This window comes from Copadichromis virginalis, linkage group LG7, assembly GCF_057382275.1.
Source record: "Copadichromis virginalis isolate Kocher_CV1m ecotype Utaka linkage group LG7, C_Virginalis_male_GT1.1, whole genome shotgun sequence".
Lineage (NCBI taxonomy): Eukaryota > Metazoa > Chordata > Actinopteri > Cichliformes > Cichlidae > Copadichromis > Copadichromis virginalis.
The window spans coordinates 44,454,468-44,476,619 of NC_140624.1; the positions used below are offsets into that span (position 1 = coordinate 44,454,468).

At 40.6% G+C, this 22,152-nt stretch overlaps 2 protein-coding genes and 1 long non-coding RNA gene across 5 annotated transcripts; 2 read left to right on the forward strand and 1 right to left on the reverse strand.

Annotated features, from left to right (window-relative positions):
- The first annotated feature begins 2,696 nt into the window (after positions 1-2,696).
- LOC146705766 (uncharacterized) lies at positions 2,697-5,053 on the forward strand. The gene is made up of 3 exons (XR_014921414.1): positions 2,697-2,780; positions 3,343-3,442; positions 4,688-5,053. It is a non-coding gene; the product is annotated as an uncharacterized LOC146705766 (long non-coding RNA).
- Positions 5,054-5,465: 412 nt separating this feature from the next.
- slc20a1b (solute carrier family 20 member 1b) lies at positions 5,466-16,628 on the forward strand. The gene is made up of 11 exons (XM_085463576.1): positions 5,466-5,788; positions 6,814-7,529; positions 7,732-7,872; positions 8,484-8,569; positions 8,851-8,947; positions 12,210-12,329; positions 13,559-13,816; positions 13,947-14,577; positions 14,672-14,857; positions 14,983-15,067; positions 15,253-16,628. Exons 2-11 carry the CDS (start codon positions 7,187-7,189, stop codon positions 15,406-15,408), a joined length of 2,103 nt encoding a protein of 700 aa, XP_085319702.1. The 5' UTR covers positions 5,466-5,788; positions 6,814-7,186; the 3' UTR covers positions 15,409-16,628.
- On the reverse strand, positions 16,011-21,925 carry LOC146705768 (uncharacterized). 3 transcript variants are annotated; one of them, XM_085463578.1, is made up of 13 exons: positions 21,800-21,925; positions 21,595-21,648; positions 21,464-21,490; positions 21,213-21,263; positions 21,085-21,120; positions 20,981-21,001; positions 20,860-20,895; positions 20,708-20,743; positions 20,553-20,585; positions 20,447-20,461; positions 20,213-20,251; positions 20,087-20,119; positions 16,011-19,228 (listed from the first exon to the last, which is right to left on the reverse strand). In XM_085463578.1, the coding sequence occupies exons 1-13, from the start codon at positions 21,852-21,854 to the stop codon at positions 19,215-19,217; spliced, it is 450 nt and encodes a 149-aa protein (XP_085319704.1). In that variant the 5' UTR covers positions 21,855-21,925; the 3' UTR covers positions 16,011-19,214. The 3 variants fall into 3 exon arrangements, with proteins under 3 accessions (XP_085319704.1, XP_085319703.1, XP_085319705.1); XM_085463577.1 differs by having other exon boundaries at positions 20,708-20,746; XM_085463579.1 differs by lacking the exons at positions 16,011-19,228; positions 20,087-20,119; positions 20,213-20,251 and having other exon boundaries at positions 20,448-20,484; positions 20,708-20,746.
- Positions 21,926-22,152: the final 227 nt, after the last annotated feature.

Consider the following 22,152-nt stretch of genomic DNA (forward strand, 5'->3'; position numbering starts at 1 on the left):
TTTAATCAATAAAACTGTTTTTTAATATCTTGCTGCATTTTGTATAAGTTCATACTCAAGTTTAAATAAACAACAACACTAAAGCTATTCTGTTATACCTGTATGTAAAAAATACACTGCACCCAAAATATTTCACAGTTCAGCAACACTGATCAATCTAATAAACTTAAACCTGCTCCATCCTCCCTATTCTGGTATTTTAAAGAGCGCTTAGCAGAAATATTAAGCAACCTAACTAATAGGGTTGCAAACTCCCAGCAAAAAAAAAAAAAAAAAAAATAGGGAACCACCCCCCAACCTCCACCTCATGATGCTTAATCGACGTAATCAACTTTAATTTGATGCAGTGTGGAAAAAAATGCACAGAAATAAATTATTTTTCAAGAATAATTAAATAGATTCAACATCTTTCTTCAACAGAACTGCAGACTGCACAGATGGTATCTTCCCAAAGGAAAAAGTACTATAGCTTACTAGGGTATATTAGACTTAACAGTTACTATACACAGTAATGGACTTCTATATATTTTACATCAGATTAAAACTTTGGGTGTAAGATTCGGATAATTATTTATTAAAAGCTAGACATTTTAAATAAGAATAAGAAAGAAAAGTATGTCTTTGTGCCCCCTTTTCCCTGTTCATGCCCTATCGGCCCCCCTGGCTAAACTTTGCTAGATCCGCCCCTGCACAGTTACCAGCTGTCAGCTACGTAGAAAAAGATCCTGGTGTAGAAAGTAATATTAAATAAATTCTAACAACAGCTTATCAAGCTTAAACGTGCTGCTGTTGTTCAGCTGCTGGTTTCCTCTTTCTGGCGCAAAGTGGGCCAAAAACAAAGAAGAGAGACGGACTCGCCACAGAAAAGCCGAACAGCTGATCATTAAGCAGTTTCACGATTGAAGTAGCAGCAAGAAGAGGCAGTCGCTCCATATATTGGTTGTTAAGCTGACCGTGGGAATGCTTTACAAACATTCAGAGATGAACTTACACACGTGCTTTACTTCTCTCTGGGATAACTTCCTCGGAGATGAAATGCTGGTTTGGTAGTGAGGCTACAAATACACACAGCCGCTCTATCACGTGAGCACACTGCTCCGACGTGCTGCGGTTATGAGCCGAGTTACGCCGTGTCGCAAGTTTTGTGAGGTGCTTTTTTGATATTTAATGGATCGGATTACATTTTTTTATTTCTCTCCGATATCCGATACAGTAATTTATGTCAGTATCGGACCGATACCGATACGTAATATCGGATCGGTTCATCTCTACTAAAGACCACTTTAAAAACTCTATGAATGTCTTGTGAGGTAAATGTGGGGTAAAGTTAAACTTTTGCACAGTACTGCATACCTATTAAAATTTGCAACACATCAGTAGCACTTTCAGGATGACTGGGCATAGAAAGAGGTGATGTTGAGTCTTTCTCCAGATCCAAAGAGTTATCCACTCTGTGAAAGACTGGCAAATAGATCAACATTTTATGCGAACACTTTGTTAACATCCTCATCTTTGGCACATTGTTGTTATAAGTTTCAGCAAATCAAAAGCCACTGCCTGTGTGGTTATCTGAATAGCATTACTCGTAAGTAGTTGTGAAATCTTTTCTGAGTACAAAGGTTAGGAAACCAAAGGACACACGCAGGCAATACAGACAGCTTGTCCCTGTTTTAAGGTGTGGCTCACTGCACAATGGTGCTAGTTTCCATGTTTTGTTTTATCACTCCAGTACATCTTTGATTCTGGGAAAGACAGAAGTATGCTTCAAAGCTCCACTATCATGTCTCTAAAGATCTGTATTACATACTTGGGTACAGGTGGTAATGCTGGTTGAATTTCTCTCTTTATAACAGGGGTGAAAGCACCCTTTATTGAATTTAAAATTGGCCCTTCTTTCCTTGTGAACGTGCGCATTATCTTCCCCGGTATCCTATTGTTACTATTCTTATATTCATTTCCCTTCAAAGAGAGCCAAATACACGACAATGAAACCCAGGATCAAAACGCTCAAGCAAGGATAAAGAAACAAGCAAAAACAATAACAAGGAGTGTGGTGATTTATGTTGTGAGCACACCCCCACTCCCATCGGTCACCTGAATCACCAGAATCCAAATTCACAACCCAGGGAGGTATTAGGAATCCACATGAGCCTAGAAAACCCAAGTGACTACAACTGACAGTGAAGACCAAGCCACAGTGGGCACCAGCACCACCACTCCACAACAGACCACCCCATCCCAGAGGGCTGGGTGCGGGGACCAGGCACCCGTCCTGCAGAAGGACTCCAAGTTTGCATCACGCGGCCCAACATCTAGGACCACACCCACCAAGAGAAGACAACATAGCAGACGTAAATATGCAGCTCCTACATAAATTCCACAGCAGCAACCCCACCACAGCAAGCCTCCGCCCTGCCAGGTGCAGCATGCTGAGATATGCAACATTTTCAGCAAATAGGTCTTTGGTAATAAAATAAGATATAATATTGTGTTTGTAAACTGTGTTATGTTCCTTTTTATCTTTTCTTTTTTATCGCTCCCCAAGTGGTGGTGATCTAGATCGCGTTAACCTACTTAAAAGCATATATTTTTTAGAAATGTTATTACAAAACAAAGAGACACACAGGTAGTACAGACAGGTTGTCCCTGTTTTAAGGTGTGGTTCACGGCGAAATGATAGTGGTTTCCATGTTTAGTTTGTTTTATCACTTCATTGCATCTGCAATTCTTGGGAAGATAGAAGTATTGCCACTACAAGCTTCAAATCCCGACAGTTCTAGGTACGTGTCATGTCTCTAAGGTTATATATGATTTGCATGGGTACAGGTAGTGATAAAAACAACATGTGAGACTTTATCCCCTAAAGGGTCAGAATTTACTAATGCTGGTTGGTTCTTTCTTTACATCAGAGCCTGAAGAATTTCCTCTATTGAATTTGACCTGTCTATTGATGCTTTCACAAACACAAACCATAAATATTAATAGATTAGTTTTGAAATACAGATTTGACCATAGTTTTAGGGCAGGAACAATAAGTCTTTGGTTCTGAAACAACCAGAAGCCGATAATAGTAGATTTCATTAATTTACGGTTTAGATATGGTATTGTTATAAATAATGTGTAAATTATTTTAAAAACATCCGCAGGCTGATGAAATGTTTGGAAAAACAGGCCTAAATGTGCTGTTTCTTGTTTGATTTAATTTGTCGATAGTTATATTTACTGCTAATATTTGTGTCTTTGAAATTAACACAGAAAATATTCAGCTTTTATCAGTAACACTAAGCGCACTGTTAATTAGCTCACTGTTATTCATCCTTTGTTTCTCCCTCCTCTTTGTAGGTTACTGAAGCCCACAGATGACTCTTCTGCATGATCAAAATGTGTGATGCTTCAGTAAATGCAGAAATTCCTCCAGTTGCCATAAGACACTGTATAAATGGTGAGGCCTGCCTTCTATCTTTACAGCAGACTCTTTCTTGCAAGCTTGTAGCATGTCCATTCAGATTGTTTGGTTTTTTGTTTGGCTTTTTTGTGCATCACACTGATGGTGTTCCCTGTCAAACTTAAAATAATTAATTAACCTGCATGTCAATGGGTTTTACGACTGTATTTTTTCTAAAGGTTTTAATACTCTTAAAGGTCTTCTTCCCCTCGCCTAACAAGTTTTCTGCTGAGGAGCTATGGGCTCATATGCTTTGTGAACAGTTCTAACTTAAAGGTGAAAACATTTCTAAGAATTTGATCACTGGGAGCTACTCTTGCTACAAGGAAGCCTTGTAAATATACGGGCCCGGGGTTATTTATATATAATAATGTACTCCAGATGGCGCTGTTTAACCAAGCAGAGTGTAAGGTTTCAGTACAGGTTAATCTGAATTACCTGCCATTCATTAGATTTTCATTCAGTTATTCTATGTAGCCTAAGACCTTTGCAAGCAATAAACAAGGGTGATAAACGACTGTACTAATACAGCAGGTCTCTTTTTTTAGGCTCAGCTCGCTCACTTCTTTAAGGTCATGTGCTTGTTGCTCATGAAAGCAGTGGAGTTCAGTGTTATCAAAAGGCCAGGCTAAGTGTTTTTTTTTTTTCAGAACCTGTTGTTTAGCTTAACTTATCTCTAAGACAAAAAAAGAAGAATTCAACACAACCATTTGTTTCTATGCTGCTTTAGATATCAGACTTGCTACAATTTGCATATGTAGTCAAATAAAAGTGGTTATTTTATCCCATCGGGTGCTCCTCTGTGACTCTGAGTTTTGAGCAGTGAACAGAAAGTAGCCTGAAAATCTAACCCTAACCCTGTGTTATCATAATAATTTTTGAAAATTGTTCTCCCCAAGTCCTGCCAAAGAGGGTGGGGTTATAATTACTTGTCAGTACTAATAGTGGTTTAGACCACAGAAGTTTAACTATAACCTCAGGATGAGCAATTTTTAATCTGGTTTGTATACCATATTGATTTCCTTGAGTTGAAGCAATTAAACAAACTCTAAATATTCTGACATTGGCAGTTCCTCTATACGGCCACGGTCAGGTCACATTTCTGTGTCTGCAGCCTCTGGGAGTAAACAAGGCTTTCTGGGCTGAGGTGGGAGTTAGAGAAGGCGCAAATTATGTCGTTAGAGGTTATGGTAGGAATTCTTGAAACTTGTGTTTTGACGTCGCCTCTCCTATACCTTGCAGTAATGCTGCCTTCAAGCTCACCGACAGCAATCATAATTACTGGAGTCGTCGAAAATTTCCATGCGCCTCAAAGAAGTGACGTCACAGAGCCAGAGACAATAACGACGTTAACAAGGCCATCGTTTAATAAAACAATGCAATAATGTATATTTTATAAAATTACGCTATTTACTACATTGTTTACTGTAACGTGTGTAATCCAATCCCTACTCGTTGTCATACTAGTAGGCTATAGATTATTTGCCTATATTACTATAAACCTATCGCATCTCAGCGCACAATGTGTTTTGTCATGCTTTTTGAAAACAACTTCTGTCCAGGATATCACGTCTCTCTTGATAAACATAATAAAAGAAGAGCGACCAGAGAAAACTACTTTTGTTGACTGTGAATGTTGTTATTTCCGGACAATGCACTTCAATGAGCGGCAGGTCTTCTGTTATGCGGTTAACGTAAACACTGACTGTTTTCATGCACTGTTTCCAGGTGACAGCTTCTCTGAAATAGACGATTATGGTTTGTGTCTATGTATGCTATATGTGAGCATCTAAATGTGCAACATTTTTTGTGACGGAATCTAACAGTTTTTTTTATGTGTTTGTCGGTAGTCAGCTCACCAGACAGTAAGACAATGGCGCGAACTGCAAATTTATTAAATAAGATTTTACAATGAGGGGAGACGCTCCCAGTGGGCACACTCGAGCAAGCACGACCACGCACCCTTCACGTGAAAACAGGAAGTTACTCCCGCCCAGTTGGCGGGTGGGGCTTGTACAACAGATGCCACCCCCAGCTCTGTTCGCCGGTATAAGCGAGTTCCTCTGGAGTCTGTCAGGCATTCATTTAAACTGAGAAGTTTCTCGATTCCATAAGGCGGTTTTCTTCTCTCCATATTGACTCACTTTGTCGCAATTATCATTTTTCTTTAGTCGCGTTATTTAAAAAAAAATTTAAGGGCAGATTTTTTGAACGGGTTACATTTCATAATCCGTTTAAGTTTTTCTTTATCCCGCCCGCGCTGTCTTAACGTCTGTGTGCGCGCGCTAATTAGCTTAACGGCTAGTGAGCGCTACTCTACGGGACTGATAACTGCAGTGTGTGGTAAGTTTTATATTTAACATTTTATACCTTTTTAATGAAAAGCTCAGTCGTTCATTTTACGAATTTTGTAATTAAGGCGTACGTCAAAGTGCGCGCTGATGCTAACCCCAGCCATTGTATTATACATTCGATCCAGATGGTGGCTAGCGTATTTACTCGTTAGAAAAAAATACATTTAATATGGATTAAATACTTTACTTGACTTTGAATTGATTAAGACTGTTATGTGTGGGAGTCAGTTAGCCCATACAATGTTAAATTTGTATCAGTGTATAACGCCGATGTAATTGCTATTCTTAATGTTAATCCTAAGCGAATATAGGCAGCAAGAATTATATCTGGTTTGCACTTTTTATAGACCTTTAAACCGGGTCGACACACGCGACACAACGAACCGGTGCCGCATTGAGTTGTGTTCCCTAAACTGAGTCATATCCGGTTGCGTCCCCCTGTTACGGAAAATAAACACGTCAGACACTAGTATAACGCTGTTTATGGACGCAGCCACTATTATGGTGGATTAAAACGCCAAATTTGAGATCGGTCCAAATGTTTTTTGTTTTTTAAGATTGGGCCAGCCACTTCTGTAGCGCAGAGCGTGAAGCTGTAGGAACAGACGGCGCTCGTGTTGCGTGAATGAATGACGACACGTGTGCGAGTAGGGAAAGTTAAAATGTCTCCCACATAAAACGGCTCGATGTATCTCGAGCTTCCCATCATGATCGCTTGATCATCCACCGTACAGCAATTAACATTTTAAATGCGACTATCCTGACTCAAAATAAAGGACATTGGTGTAATATAGTTGCGGTCTTTCATGCGCCATTTACTAAAAATGGCCTCCGTTTTAAGGAAGGGCAGCAACCAGAGGTCCTTCTTCCGGTCCACAGTTACTGCCGGTTTTCTACTCGTATATCTTATTCGTGATGTAAAGGTTTATTCCTTATGTAAAAGCTTTGTTGCCTGTGTTTTCACGTTAGTGAAGGATGTCTTGTTTTTTTTTTGTGTGTGTGTTGTCTTTTCAGGATGTACCCTTGCTCATCTGCAGTCACAGTGGCACAATGGCTGTCTTTTCTTTCTGCTTAATCTCTCGGCACCCAAAGGACAATAACAGATCCACCAACATTTTAGGATAGCAATAGTTTTTCACTGTACCTCTAGTTTACTTTAATTGTTTTCTGGTTAGATCCAGATAAACCCATTACAAGTTTGCACTGCTGAATCCCACAAATTCTGTTAAGACAGGTGGGCCTAAAAATAAAGCTAATTATTTATTTACCTCTGTTTACCTCTTTATTTTACTAGCTGCTGTTTAGAAACAGATTTATATAAAACCCTATTTTGTCTGGCATTTATTCCTTTAAGATTGTGAATCAGTTCCTTTAAAACTTACAAAAAATGTTTTCAACAACTGCAACTGCAATAGTGCTGACCACTGCCATGGTAACCTACACACCTCTGACTGAGTATGTGTGGTTGCTGGTTGTTGGCTTTATCATTGCCTTCATCTTAGCCTTTTCTGTCGGTGCCAATGATGTTGCTAACTCATTTGGTACAGCCGTGGGCTCTGGAGTGGTCACTTTGCGTCAGGCATGTATTCTAGCAACAGTGTTTGAGACTCTGGGGTCTGTGCTTCTTGGGGCCAAAGTGAGTGAAACTATTCGCAAGGGAATCATTGATGTGGGCATGTACAACGGCTCTGAACATGTCTTGATGGCTGGATCTATCAGCGCAATGGTTGGTGAGTATCTGCAGCTTATCTTTCATGTAATTTGAACTGTCGGTCAATGTGGACAGAGCATTGCTTGTAGAAATTAAAGATGTGAAAATGCATTGGAGTAGTGGTGAATCTGGTTGTAGAATATTTTTGGTACCTGTCTTGACTGTATAAAAGCTGAAATTATGACACCATGCAACTGATGTCATGAATGTATTCTGGTTAGGTTCTGCTGTGTGGCAGCTGGCTGCTTCCTTCCTTAAGCTCCCCATCTCTGGAACACATTGCATTGTTGGTGCTACTATCGGCTTCTCGCTGGTTGCCAAAGGGCAGCAGGGCGTCAGGTGGCTTGAACTCCTACGTATTGGTATGTAACCAGTCAACTGACATAGAAAATTCCCTTTAATGGTTAGCTGAATTTCATCACAGGCATTTAAAGTATATTTTATTAATGGCGGTGTGTGAAGACTCTTACAGTGTGATAATACCATCCCAAATCCAGGTCAGTAATCAAGTATGTTCATGAATGGCAGGTCCAGCATTTCAGCTAAATCCACATTCAGACATGGGAAGCATTCATTGTACAAATCAATAGTGATTTCCACCACTTTGTGTTGGACTTTGGGAGGAGGCAGTACAAATAAGGAGTGTTATTTGATAAGGTCGTATGATGACTTGGAGAACAATAGGCAGTTTTAAAGGGTTGTTCTAGAGTTCAGTTTGTTGCCTGTGGGGTGGGTGTCTTTCTTTCTTTCTTCTCCCTTTAGTTTTTAGTTTCTATGAATCATGCTCATGTAACTCTATTTAAATAAACACATTCTTTATTAAAAATAAGCTGTATAGTAGGAGTTAAATGAATTTAGGTTTTTTTTTTTTTCTACTGTTCTTTGACAAATTCTCTCATTACTTTTCCACTGCTTTGTAATGCTCCCATTTGTGTTTGGATTTATTTATTTATCTATTTATTTATTTGTGCAGTTGCTTCCTGGTTCCTGAGTCCCCTGTTGTCTGGAATAATGTCAGCCGTTGTCTTCTATTTTGTGCGCAGGTTCATTTTACAGAAAGTAAGTCTCCTTTTATCAAAATTGTGGATATGCTCGGTTAATGTAACATTAGAAGAGTGAAGTTGTGGTTTAAGGCTGTTTCAACACTGTACTGGTCCACCCCCAAAATGCAATTGGGAAAATGTTTATTACATGGCAGGAAATAAGCTACCGTGCTTTGAAGCAGTTCCTTATAGGAACACATGGTTCAGATTTCCACTGTGCTTGTTGTGCCTTGAAATGTAACCTGACAGCAAGATGAGGCAACTTGGATTTCTGAACATTCTATTTTCTTCCTGTAGGAAGACCCAGTACCCAATGGCTTGAAGGCCCTGCCTGTCTTCTATGCGATAACAATGGCAATCAACTTGTTCTCCATCATGTTCACTGGTGCTCCGGGTGAGTATCATTGTTTCATTTTGCTCTGCATGCCTGCCCACAGCCACAGCTTAAAATAAGCTGCTCCCTCAGACAGCCGGATGCCCACACATATTCCAGCCTGAACCAGACTGTTTACCATTTTCACAGAAGCCGTGTTTATTTTAACATGTTTTTTTGAAGCTCTCTTGCTTTGTGGTTCTATGTGGGTCATAGCTGGCATGAAGTTTTAGAGTGGAGCACAACAGGGAGATGGAAATAAGATTTCATTTAACTCCTGACATCACTTCAGGCATGCAGGAGGAAAAGAGAAGTAAAGAGTGTGCTGTCAAAGTTGTCTGCTGCTAGTAGTTGTATTATTGCTCTGAATCTGTGTGGCAATGCTCTTAATATTTGCTGGTTTTTGGTTTACCAGAAACTCTTTATTAAATGAGCCATTTTCGCTCCTTTTGTTTTCTTCTCTCTGCAGGGCCTAACAGTTCCAGATCTTAGCTGGCCTGGGCCATTTAAATGACGGCTACAGGCCAGAGTTTGACCAGATCTGGTGAGCTGATGTGTGAATGCACATCAGCACACTAAGAAGAGAGCACTTGCACTTCCCACATAGACAGTAAATCCCTGGTTAGTCAGGCACAACAGTACAGTCATATCAAGTTCACCACACGTGAAATTGCCATCTGCAATTTTATTTTTAAATATATTCACAAGACAAACTAGCATTCATATACTCACATGTTGTACACAAAGACAGAGGTCATAATACAAACTTTGGCTCATTGTAAAAGTAAAGTAGACTAGGTTTTACTCTACTCTCCTCAGTTGTTTGTCATTGGCCCAGTAACACAAATTCATCACTGCATTTATAATTAAAAAAACAAACAAAGAAAAACATTTAGGTTTTCAGACCTATAGTCTAGGCTTGGCTTTGGTTACTATACTGCTCTGGCACCCAGGACGACAGCAGTGCATTATTGCTGATGAATGCACCTTAATGCAGCAACAGTATCTCAGCTAACTGAGTCCAGTGTGTTTGGTTTCCTGTGACATTCCCTGATCTTTATGCTAGCTTAGTGGTGAAGCTGGATGCCAGACACCCCACAGCACATTCCTATGCTCAATATAAACACCAGTGCCAGAGACCTCAAGTCCACATTTGGGCCAGAGAATTTAAGGGTCAGCTGACTGTCCTGTACAGATGAGGCTCAGTGTGACTTCATTCCTTCATAAATCATTCAGCTGCTGTCACTGCATTGCAGCCCTATACATTGTAAAAGGGAGACGCACCCTAAAAGCCAACTTCATGCCATTCAGTCATGAAGACAAATGAAGTTCAGGTAAAGTACTGTTAAGCCTTCAGAGCACAGATGCTGAACGCAATTCCCTGTTTATGACGTTTGCTGAATCTGCCCTAAATTTTGTCCTCGTTGCTGCACATCACTCAATTGTTCGCACCTGCTCTATACACAAGTCTAAACAGGACCGTGGCTTTTTTTTATTATGTATTTAAAGTGTCAGAGTGACAGGATATCTGGACCCCTCATACCAGCCTCAATTGATAAACTTCCATTTTTTGTAGCAGGGCACAAATTTTCTGCCTCGATAACCCACTGAAAAACAGTCACTGGATTTAGTTACCATGGGGGCACTAAACAATTGGCATCACAGCACGGATGACTTGTTTCAACCTGAGCCATGATCCTGAAACAACTTTTAAGCGATTGCTATAGTCAACTCTTGTGTAACAGATTTTAATTCATTATGAGGAGTTACAAATGTCATTAGTCCTTAGTGCCCTAAGGACAGATAACCAAAAGGGTTCTTGCCAAGTGACTCAAACTCCACCTTTAACTGTCATTGTAATTGAGGTTGGTGGTGTACTACATGTACAGTACTGGGAGGGGGGGGGAAACAAACCTTGTTGTTGTGTAATGCAGGCCATGGAATATAGGTTTCTGCAAGTGTTTTGGAACACAGCTGTGGTTAAATTTCATTTACTGTCCAGTTTCAGTCATCCCACTGCATGCTTGTGGTATAAAGTCACTTCTTTCTGTAAGAGTGTTAATCAGACTACAAAATGCAGCCCAGCTTTTTAATCTATACTACTTTTTTCCTTCACAAAAAATAAATAATAATTACCATCCGGGTGGATAATTTCCCTCTTTATTCTGTAGTTTTAAAATCCTGTTTGATATCAGATGAGTTCCTGTTTAATAATGCATGGCAGTACCACGTGTGTTTGGATGTCTCTAGTAGTGAGTCAGTGTACTCAGTCGTAGACAAGACTTAACTGTTAAGAGTCACCGTCCACTTTTTCCTTATGCCTCTCCTGTCCCAAAGGGAGTGAGCTTCCATTGCGTAACTAAATAAACATGAGTTAGGTGCTCCGCAGTCTCATGCTGCAGCGTGACTCAGTGCACTGTGTGGACTGTGCCCTCAAACAAACACAGTAACTGAGACACTTATCACCTCCCCATGGCCCTCATTTCCTTTTCTTCTCTTACACTTCCTAAACAATCCATATCTTAGTGGAAGTGTGGCGTTTATGGCCAAGGTCATGTCCAGACATTCAAACAAGGTGGTAGATTTTTATTTTTTATTTATTTTTATCCACAATTTGTTTTTGTCCCCATGAAACTGCTGACTTTGTGTATGACATGGATAACTGCTTCTCCAGGGAAATGTAAATGGTAACTTTCTGCCAGCATGCATTGCGCTACATCTTTGTGCTGCACCAGGTTTGCTGCAGTGTTGGCAAGAGGGTGCCTTCATTTTTTTACAGTAAAGTGCCCTAGTACAAGCCCCCCCCCCCCCCCCTTCTTTTTGCTTTTCTTTTATGCTACCCAAGTTATGTCTCCTTTTGAGGAACTCATTGTTTCTGTGTAATTGTTAGCTGGGCACTTTGGGGTCTTGGTGACATTGGTGTTGCATAACTGTTCATGTCTGGGGGTACGCATGCTTTCCATTTTTAACTACGTGGCACAATGAAGCTATGCAGTCACTGAAGTTGTTGCAGAGTACTTGAGTACTTTCAAACATAAGTGCCATTAATGAATGAAAATGAAACTTCATTGCCCTCATAGGACCTTTTCTAGAGGGGCTTATATTTTTACATATTTATAAAACTGCTGTCCTATATTATATTTTAATGTTGGTGTATTACTTTGTATGGTCTGCTAGAAAAGGTAGCTCCTGCTGCCTAGTTGTTTTGTTTTTTGTTTTTTTAAATATGCCTTTCTCTTATTTGCTTTTGTTTATATCTGCGTGGCACTTGGCGATCCTCCAGTGCTGGGATTTGACATGATACCTTGGTGGGGCATCCTGCTCATCTCATTGGCCTGTGGTCTGCTGACCTCCATTGTGGTTTGGTTTATTGTCTGCCCTCGCCTAAAGAAGAAGATTGAACGTAAGTCCCATTTTTGCCAATCTGACTCACTGTTCAACTCCATGTGACTCAGTTTCCTTACTTAAGCCATTGGACAAATCATGACTGGAGCGTTGCACTGCAACTCCGCCTATCGAGTGTGGGATTATATTAATCCAGCAAATGAAGTTCAGGGATATATTTTTCACAATGGATTCGCTCTAATGAAAATGATGTGAAAATATTGTCTTTGCTTTAATCCAGGATTATAGAATTAAAAACCAGAGTAAACTCTGATGCATTTGCATCCGAATAGTGTGATTTGGTGTTAAGACATAACCATTCGTTTTAACCTCCATGAATGTATTTTTGGCTCACTCTGTTATCTACAATGCAGTTCTTCTCTTTAATGACTCATAGGTTTAGTCTCTCCTGGCATAAGTTATCTTTTCGGGTTGATTACAGAAAAGCTGTGTCTGATGCAACCTATGACTTAGGTTCACAAATATTGCCTTTTATTACTTAATAGAGCTCTAAATGGTTCGTTAATGACATATTTGGGGAAAAATGTGTCTTCTAAAATGAGTAATAACTTTTTTTGAAGAGAGGGTTTGCTCTCTTTAAAAAAAAAAAAAAGTGTTTGACAGATCCTTTATTCGTCACTTCTCTCTTGGAGCAGCAGGTTTATCTGACAAGGCATAAACTGCCTTGATTCAGTAGACAGGCTGACTAATTGGGTCATAAGGATTCACTAATTGGTCTTTACCACCTCAACTAAAAATAAGCCCGCACTGACTTTGTGTTGACGTGGCATTGGCAGTGCATTGGGAGGTGTGTTTGAGGGGGACCTATTGCTTCAGATCCAGCCATGACCAGTTTGGATGATGCAATCTCACCAGGACACACTTAGATTTATTGAACAAAAAATAATGGCACTGAGTATCTAGTTCACTTTAAAGCTACAAAAAATGTCATGTGAGCCTCGGACATTTAGTTTATTGTCTCTCTTAAAACAAGATAATAGTGGTAATATGAATATGTCCTTTGTAATCCTGTTAATCTGATCCTGTGAACACCGGAGTCCACCCTTGGACACAGATCTTTATATTTACAGTACAAAGGGTTTTCTGACTTTAAGGTTATGCAACACTTGGACTCCCTACAGCTGAAGTTGAAGGAAAAACAGATGCTGGGTTAGGATGTCTCTGCTATGCTAAGTATATGTTTGGATGCGATCCAAATAATTCTCAATCCAACTCTTGCCCTAATAGGAGATATCAAGTCCAGTCCCACTGAAAGCCCTCTGATGGAAAAGAAGGAGCTTAAAGAAGCCCACTGTCCAATCCTGAAGCAGGCATCTACCACACCAGCTGCCAGTTACAACTCTGCTGACCCTCTTCCTGGCCCTGAGGAGCGCAGGGTGGCCTTTGACATCGGAGATTCAGATGAAGCCGACAGTAATAAGGAACACAGGGTGGCCTTTGACATCGGAGATTCTGATGACACAGACTACAGCAATTCAAACGATGGTAAATATGCCAAAATACAATATGTTTTAAAAATCTTTGTCATCTTAAAATGACAGTTGCTATAGATATTTCATAATAATTTTATGATTAACTTGCAGATGATTTTATGACATTTCTTTTTTTTCTGCAGCCCCTGCACAGGTTCAATCAAACAGTCAGGTCCATTTTAGTAACCAAGCCCAAAGCAACGGTGCCTCCACAAATGCTCAAAATCAGGTTCAATTCAAAAATCATGTTCAGTTCAACAACAGACCTCCACAGCCACCAAGTAACGGTTATAGCCAGTACCACACAGTCCACACAGACTCAGCCCTCTACAAAGACCTACTGCACAAGCTCCACCTGGCCAAAATGAGCGACTGCATGGGAGAAGGAGGCGACAGACCTATCCGGCGCAACAATAGCTACACCGCCTACACCATGACCATCATTGGCATGCATGACAAGCATAAAGAAGGGGACTTCCGTGCTTGTGAGGATGGCAACAAGGCTCCAGGATCAGGCAGTCAGGAGAGAAAGCGACTGCGTATGGATAGCTACACCAGCTACTGCAATGCTGTGGCAGAGCACACAACTCCTGAAGGTCTGGTAGAGGGTGATGTGAGGCTAGACATGGAGATCAAGGATACAGGTAGCAGCCAGAGTTCCCTGGATGATGAAAGGCCTGAAAAAGACAAACCAGAAGTCTCAGTCTTGTTCCAGTTCCTTCAAATTCTTACTGCTTGCTTTGGATCCTTTGCCCATGGAGGAAATGATGTTAGGTATGGTTAATGATATCATATCAGACAAGTGTGTGGTGACCTGTTTCTTTGCCAGATTGTTAATAACAACAAAAAAAATTTCTCCACTCTGCAGTAATGCCATTGGACCTTTGGTAGCTCTGTGGTTGGTTTACGAAACAAGCAGCGTGTTCTCAAATGCACATACACCCATTTGGTTACTGCTGTATGGTGGCGTGGGTATCTGCGCTGGACTCTGGGTATGGGGTCGCCGGGTGATTCAGACAATGGGGAAAGACCTCACCCCCATCACCCCCTCAAGGTAAAGACTCAGACAGTTCATAAGTTGTTTCCACCCAGAACCACATCCTCCCCAGACATTACTGCTCCTTACATTAGAGCTGCTCAGACACATCCACATGAGTTTTTTTCTTTCTCCTCCTGCAGTGGTTTTAGCATCGAACTGGCCTCAGCCTTGACTGTCGTGGTTGCTTCTAACATTGGCCTGCCTGTCTCCACCACCCACTGCAAGGTAAGCTGGTCAAACACTGTGGTCTGGGAACTCAAACGAGAGATGACGGAAGAGACTGTTTCATAAGAGGGAGGCTTGAGTAAACAGTCTAGTAGAAGTTCCACATGTGGAGCAAGTTTCTCCTCAATAAAATGTCAGGCATATGCATGCACAACGATCATTTGATTGTTATTTATCTGAAATAGGTGGGCTCTGTGGTGGCAGTAGGTTGGCTGCGCTCAAAGAAGGCAGTAGACTGGCGTCTGTTCAGGAACATCTTCATGGCGTGGTTTGTGACGGTTCCCATCTCTGGTCTGATCAGTGCTGCTATCATGGCTATCTTCGTCCACGTCATCCTGTGAGCATTCAGCTGCACCCCAAGCAGGGGGAGGAGAAAAAAACGCTCCGACGTGCACCCGGAGAGAAAGGAGTGAAGTTTGAAGGCCAAAATATATCGCTTACCTCTGGCCAACAACTTTATAAGAAAAAGGAAAAAAAAAAGTTAGAAAGGGTTCGGTGACATGTGCCTGTGGTTCTTGGCTGCATCATTTTCAGACTATAAATTGCTATCTGTTCCATTTGGGTCACATAATTTGTAGTTACGACCTTTTTCATTTCTTTTGGCTTTCTTTTTCATATCTCATCATTCTGTAAAGAGTTAATCTTAAATCAACTGTTTGTAATAATTCATGTTCTTTTTACTTTGCGGTTATGTATGATTATTATGTACAGCCATTTTATTTTATACATTAGGCAGGAATGAACAACTGAAAATACAGTATTAGCCTATTACAGATGTAACACTCGAGTCTTCACACATGCTGGAGACTGATTCAAGAAAAATAAGAAGGCAGTATTTGGGTGAAAGTGTTTCGCTGTTTTAGAGTAGAGTTTACAGCCGGTTTTCTTTCAGCTGACAAATTAGGACCCTTTTTGTTGTTAAGAGATAAATGTTTTTCACCTGTTTGAGCATGTTTTTCTACCGTGCTGGATGACTACAGCTGAACATTATGAGGAATACTACGTAATTGTCATAAGCCATCACACTAGTAAGAAATGGCACAACCCAAATTGGTAGTTGGTGACTTATTGCTCTGCGTCTCCAGGTTGGGACTTTCTGTTCTTGATCAGTGTGGAAATAACAGATCTGTTGAGAAATGTCATTTCTGAACATCAGCTAGTGCAACAACGTGTTCCCAAACATTACCTTAAGTCTGTTAAAACTTGATTGAATCGTCCCTAATGGTTTAAGCGCTCTAGGTCGGCTTCAGCCTTGTTTTTGTAGTCCACATTAAGATACATATTATTACACATATTCAGTTTGCCTGGGCAACTAGGTTTTCCTGCCCTTCCTCTGGATGATACATGATGAGGATCAGGAACCTGAAAACTGGAAGTTTATTGTGTGCCCAGTGTGTGATTGACTGCAGTAATGAATGCATTTCACAACCTAGATGCTGTAGCTGCCTTAATTGTTTTATTTTCCATTAGGTACCAAAGAGTTTTTGTTTTTAAGGCATATCAAGGTGTACTACTCCACATTTGTGGAAGGAAAAATGGAAATAAAAATTGAAAAACAGAATACTTGTTGAACTTGTCTTTGTTGATGATCTACAATGAAGGGGACATTACTGCAATGTGTATCAATACAAACACAGTATACAGCTACTGATATCTGTACAGATTATTTTATTTTTAATAAATTTCCCCTCTTGTGAACATCTCTGGAAGGCCTTCAACACCTTAAAATATACCCCCCTCCAACTGATTTTTAACAGTATTTTGACAATTGGTAACAAAACAAATATCTGCTCCCTATTTTCTGAGATTAGGTGCTTCCGGTGCATGCAGCAAGATGTCAGAGATATACCAGACTGTGGTAATGGCAGTCATTTACTTTGCTGCCAGAGATGCTAGTAGGATCAACAAACTAATCGAAAAGTTGGCCAGAATCCAGGGGCGTTTGAGTCGCTGAGGGACAGAAGGTTTGAACAAACTGCAGTCTGTCATAGACAACCCATTGCACCTGCTCCATTCTGCACTACAGAGGCAGCAGGGTTCATTCTTCTTATCCAACCCCACTTCTGTAGATAATGCTTGAGGAAATCATTCCTGCCAGTCTCTGCACAAAATAAACAGAAACCTGTCCAACAGCTGTCCTGTGACAGGTGAGCACACCTCTTAAATTGATAGTGTGCATGTTGTTTATTAATGCCGTTGGCATTCTAGAATTCTCTTTTGCACATACTTTTTTTTAAACTAATTTTTCTACTCGTTGTGTCACTTTATATCACATTTTGCACTTCCTCACATCATAAGGCCTTCAGTATGGGCCTGTAGTACCTTTAACTCTATCAATCACCTGTTTCATGTCTTGTTTTCAAACACATTTCGAACAACATTAACAGCATTTCTAATTCCAGATGTTCTCTTTTACCTTGATAAGCTGTTGGGAGGCCTACAGTAAAATGACCATGTTCAACCCCAAAAATGTAAGGGCCTGGGCCCGTATCCCTAAAGAATCTTTGTGCAAAAAGTGGCTCCTCGCGGCCAAATTCTAAGAAAATTCTCAGAGTCATGACGTTTTCTTAGAATTTCCCCTAAAAGTGACACGACAATCCCAGTTAATATAAAAGCTATTCCTCAAGATTCCTAGCGCTTAAAAGGGCTCCTAAGGCGAGATCTGCTAAGAGCAGGGAAGAGGACTTTTAGTGGCTTAGGAGTTCCCCTAAGCAGCTGCACAAAATGGCCAACAGAAGAGGCAGGAGAGATGTCCTGCAAACACTGGATGACAGGGAATTATTGAGATGCTACAGATTGGATCGTGCAGGAATCATGTTTGTGGTGGATCTCCTTAGAGATGCAATTACTTCACCAACTCGACGCCACAACGCTATTACACCGGAGACGAAAGTAATCACAACCCCGAGGTATTTGGCAACCGGGAAAATGCAACAATGCAGCAGTGATGACTTGGGTCTGCAATCACAGACATTGCTAAAAGCTGAGCCATGTTACCCTCGTTAAGACCACACTGGACTTGTAACGTTGTGATTTCTACTTCATTAAGGACAGCCTCTTGAGATAGGCCATCTCGTTTTCAACGGGGTCCATATGGGAGTGAAAGTACAAAATATGCCAGCTAGGATATTAATATGAGCAAATAAGACACGAATCATTATTTGAACAGGGTGTAATGAGTTTAAGTTTTCACATATTTTAGATTCTAATGGCTATAACCCCTACAGCTTACTATTCATTTTCCAGATATTTTCTTGAATGTGAAATATTATTTACAATTACAGTCAGCATAAGATTAGAGTGTATAATATGTTTATTGATTTGAGGGTACATCCTTTGCTCATTATCACCAAAAGCTCATTTCCATCAAACTTGTAGGATCAACCAATCACGGCTTTTGAAATGATGACTCATACCTAGCAACGGGGTCAACCACACCTCCTCACTAAGATAGGATTTTCCATCCATTCCTTGCTCAGAGTTCACTGAAAATGTTCTGGAATCACTTCTAAGCTAAAACTCCTGGCAAGGAATTTTTAGGTTAAGTTAGGAGCTCTCTGAGAGGATTCTCAGAATCGTTAGGGATACGGGCCCTGGACCATCTGGATGATCCAGTCCTCCTTCGCCTCAGTGATGATCAGATTGCTGCATGTATTCTTAATTTTATCACTCACACATCAAGTCACAGGACATTTTGGCGTGAGCTGTAGTCCTTATTCTCACTGAACTTGGAAAAAACAAAAACTGAATCTAAATACTGAAAAGCTACAAGGCAACACCCATTTCATTTTAAAAGGTTATATTTATTTATCCGCAGCTACTCTTGTACATTGTTCTTTATTTATGATCACATACAATGTGTCCTTTTATTATGTGCTTGGCTCTCTGAATTCTGACACATGTTAAGTACACTGTGTTGATTAAGGAGTCAAATTTCAGCCTGAAGGTAAAATGACGCAGCATCTTCTGAGCTGCAATCTTGAAAGGCACTTTGTGTTGCAAAACAGGAAACAAGGAGACGGACAGGTTATACAGACAGGTAGGATGGGTCCCTTTTTCTTTTTTTTTTTTAATTTACTGTAAGCTCGGGGTAGTTTGCACACTGCATGATGAGCCAGTGCTGGTATCCACGTGCTGCTGTGCCCTCTCACTCCAGTGCATCTGCGACACAGGAACAGACAGAAGAGATTCCTTTACGCCAGCTTTACACTGCAAACACTGCAATTTAGTAGTTTTCCAGGCCTCTCGACATGAGGATACCAATCATGAGGCCTGCTCTCCCCTCTACTACACTCAGTCTTTTCAGACCAGTGGCTGGAGAGATCACCCTTATTAGAGAACCTTACACCTAAATAACTGGATCAATTTTAAAACAGTCCTTTTAGCACACTTTCAGGACAGGGACAATGCATCCTTGGTCCTAAAATATCCACAAGTATAAATCAAGCACAATAAGCAGATGTCTGGGGACAGACGTCTCCGAGTGGCCCGGATTCTTGTCCCAGATTTATCACATACAAGGAGGACTCTGTTCAAACAAACAATCCTAGCATCTTATTTTTGAGGTCGAGCAGTAAACCCGTCTCTGTTGTGACTCACATACCTCTTCAGACACTTTGTAAACTGTTAAAAAAAGAGTTTCCCCAAACTGCCAGGCTGTAAACTTGTAATTGCACTTGAGGCATTTTTAACTGTTGTTACACAAACATCTATGGAGGGTTGGGGTTTTTTTTTTATGTGACACTGTTTAAATCCAGCTGAGACTGGCTCTGTCTGGCTTTGTTTTTGCACTCGCCACTCTATTGCACAACCTGCAATTTAAATTTAAAGTTGCACACAGGCAGTTTACCACATCTTGCCTCAGCAGGTACTTTTGAATCAAAAGAAGAAAGAAAAAGTTGATCATAGTCTTTGAGTCAGGCTCAATTTACTGCATGATAAACATTAAACAGCTCAGGATACTTTCACTGTTTTGTGTGATTCATTAATGCATCTGTGGAACATTTTACACACTGTTACCTTGCTCCTTGGTTGAATCCTGAGTGTTTTCATCTACAGAGGAGAAAAAGCAGGATTGGAGGTTGACTGAAGGTAGTCGGGGTGTTTAATTCAAACACATTTTCAGTCTTTTGATTTTGATCTTACCCAAACTGGTCACAGCCTCAGTTACAACCTCATGGTGTTCTAGGAAAATATTCAAATAAAAACACTTCCTGTTTTTATTTACCTCTAAACAAGCTTTAAATACATTTTAAAAAGACACTAAAAGCACACAAATTGTCTTGGCTTTGTGGAAAAGTCACAAGCTACTCATTAGCTCCAGGCTCAAAGTGTATTTGTGCAAACTGTTGTGGTGTAATAAAGATTTACAACACTTACCCTGCCTTTGTGGCCCTGTCAACATTAATAAAAGCAGACTTTAACACTAGTGTAAGGACAGGAGCTTAAATTACACTGCCTAAAAAAAAATATGTCACAGACTCACCATCTGCGTCCTCAGAGGACTCAGACTCTGCCTCTGTGTGAAAGGGGACAGGGATTGAATTATGTGTTGCATGTCAGTGTGCTTTGAGCTGGAGGTCTGCCCTCTGCTTTGCTGCCACCCGCAGGCTCACGATTGAACTGTAAATCCTCTCTTACCTCCTTGACCTGCAGCATCAGAATTTCCACCACCTTCTGCTGGAGGAGGATTTCACAGTTAAGTACTGCTTGTTGACCCTTCAGGTAAAGAAGAATCACCTGCTTGATGTGCTTTTTGTTGTTTTTTTGGGTTTTTTTTTTTTTTTACACACCTGCGTTGGCATCCTGAGAGTCCACGCGCTCCTCCACTGATGGAAACATGTTAACAGGTGATGAAGGCGTTTAACTTAGCGGTCAGTTCAGGTGTTCGTCGTGTAATTAACTGGAGCTTACCAGAGTGATCCTGAGCGGCCTCTGAGAATGAAAGACAGCATTACCACCTGGAACTGGATCACTCATTAAAAGGTTTAAGTTAAATATTTTTAGTCTGCCCTCACCGAGGTAGCGGGAATCTCCACTCTGATCTTCAGTAGCTTGATGGAAAAAGGCGAAAAATGAGTAATCACAGTGGGAATAAATCTTTCCTCATTTATTCATCAACGCCAACTTTTTGTATTAAACTTACCATTCATGTGAGCTTCCTGGTTTTTCTGAGCAGCCTCAAACTCCATCTGATCTTAAGACATGAAGTGATCAAAATTACAAAAGTAAGAGCCGAGAAACATCACACAGAAACGTATTAACAGTTAACTAAGACAAGGGCAAGCCAGTCTGGGTTATTTTGTGGAACATACTACATGATCTTAATTACTTTTAAGCCACTTTTAATGACCAAGTGTCAACTGTGAACACAGAGGTGCTCTATGGATACTGTACCTATTTTCTGCAGCTCAGCTAGCCCATCTGCATGAAAAGACAAGAAAGGTTTGCAGCAATGCATCTGCTACCAACATCATCTTTACTGGTTATCATTATCATTATTCTTATTCTTATTATGAATCCCTCACCATACTTTGCAGCTTTTTCTTCTTTCTCTGCAGACTCCAGAGATGCTGAGAGCACTAGAAGCCATCACAACATTTCATATATCTGCTCTCTTAATAAACATCAGCAACTTAAGGTTTCTGAAGAGCCACACTCACACATACAAGTATGAAATCTAAGAAAAACATGATAACACAAAACTGCATCTTAACGCTTTATTCCTCTTACCCGTGTGAAATGCTGCCACAGCAAGGAAAACAAACAGCGGCACTGGAAATCTCATCTTGTTTTTTGCTCTGGTTGTGAAAGATTTTTAGGGGGGCTTGTCACTCCAAATATCGTATATGGGGTTGTTGCCACTTTGCAGTCTTTTATATCTTCAGTGCCATCACATGTTGCGCTTGGACAGGCGGCTCTGGTACCATTGTCCCTCCCTACCTGAGGGGACAGCTGGGTGGCACATCTTAGCACAGACGTATCCTTATTCCGTCCATCAATGCCACCCATTGTTGGCCCTTCAGTCACACGGACCTTTATTTGGGATGTTCGAGGGGGAAAAATATAGGGACTCCGTGTATCCG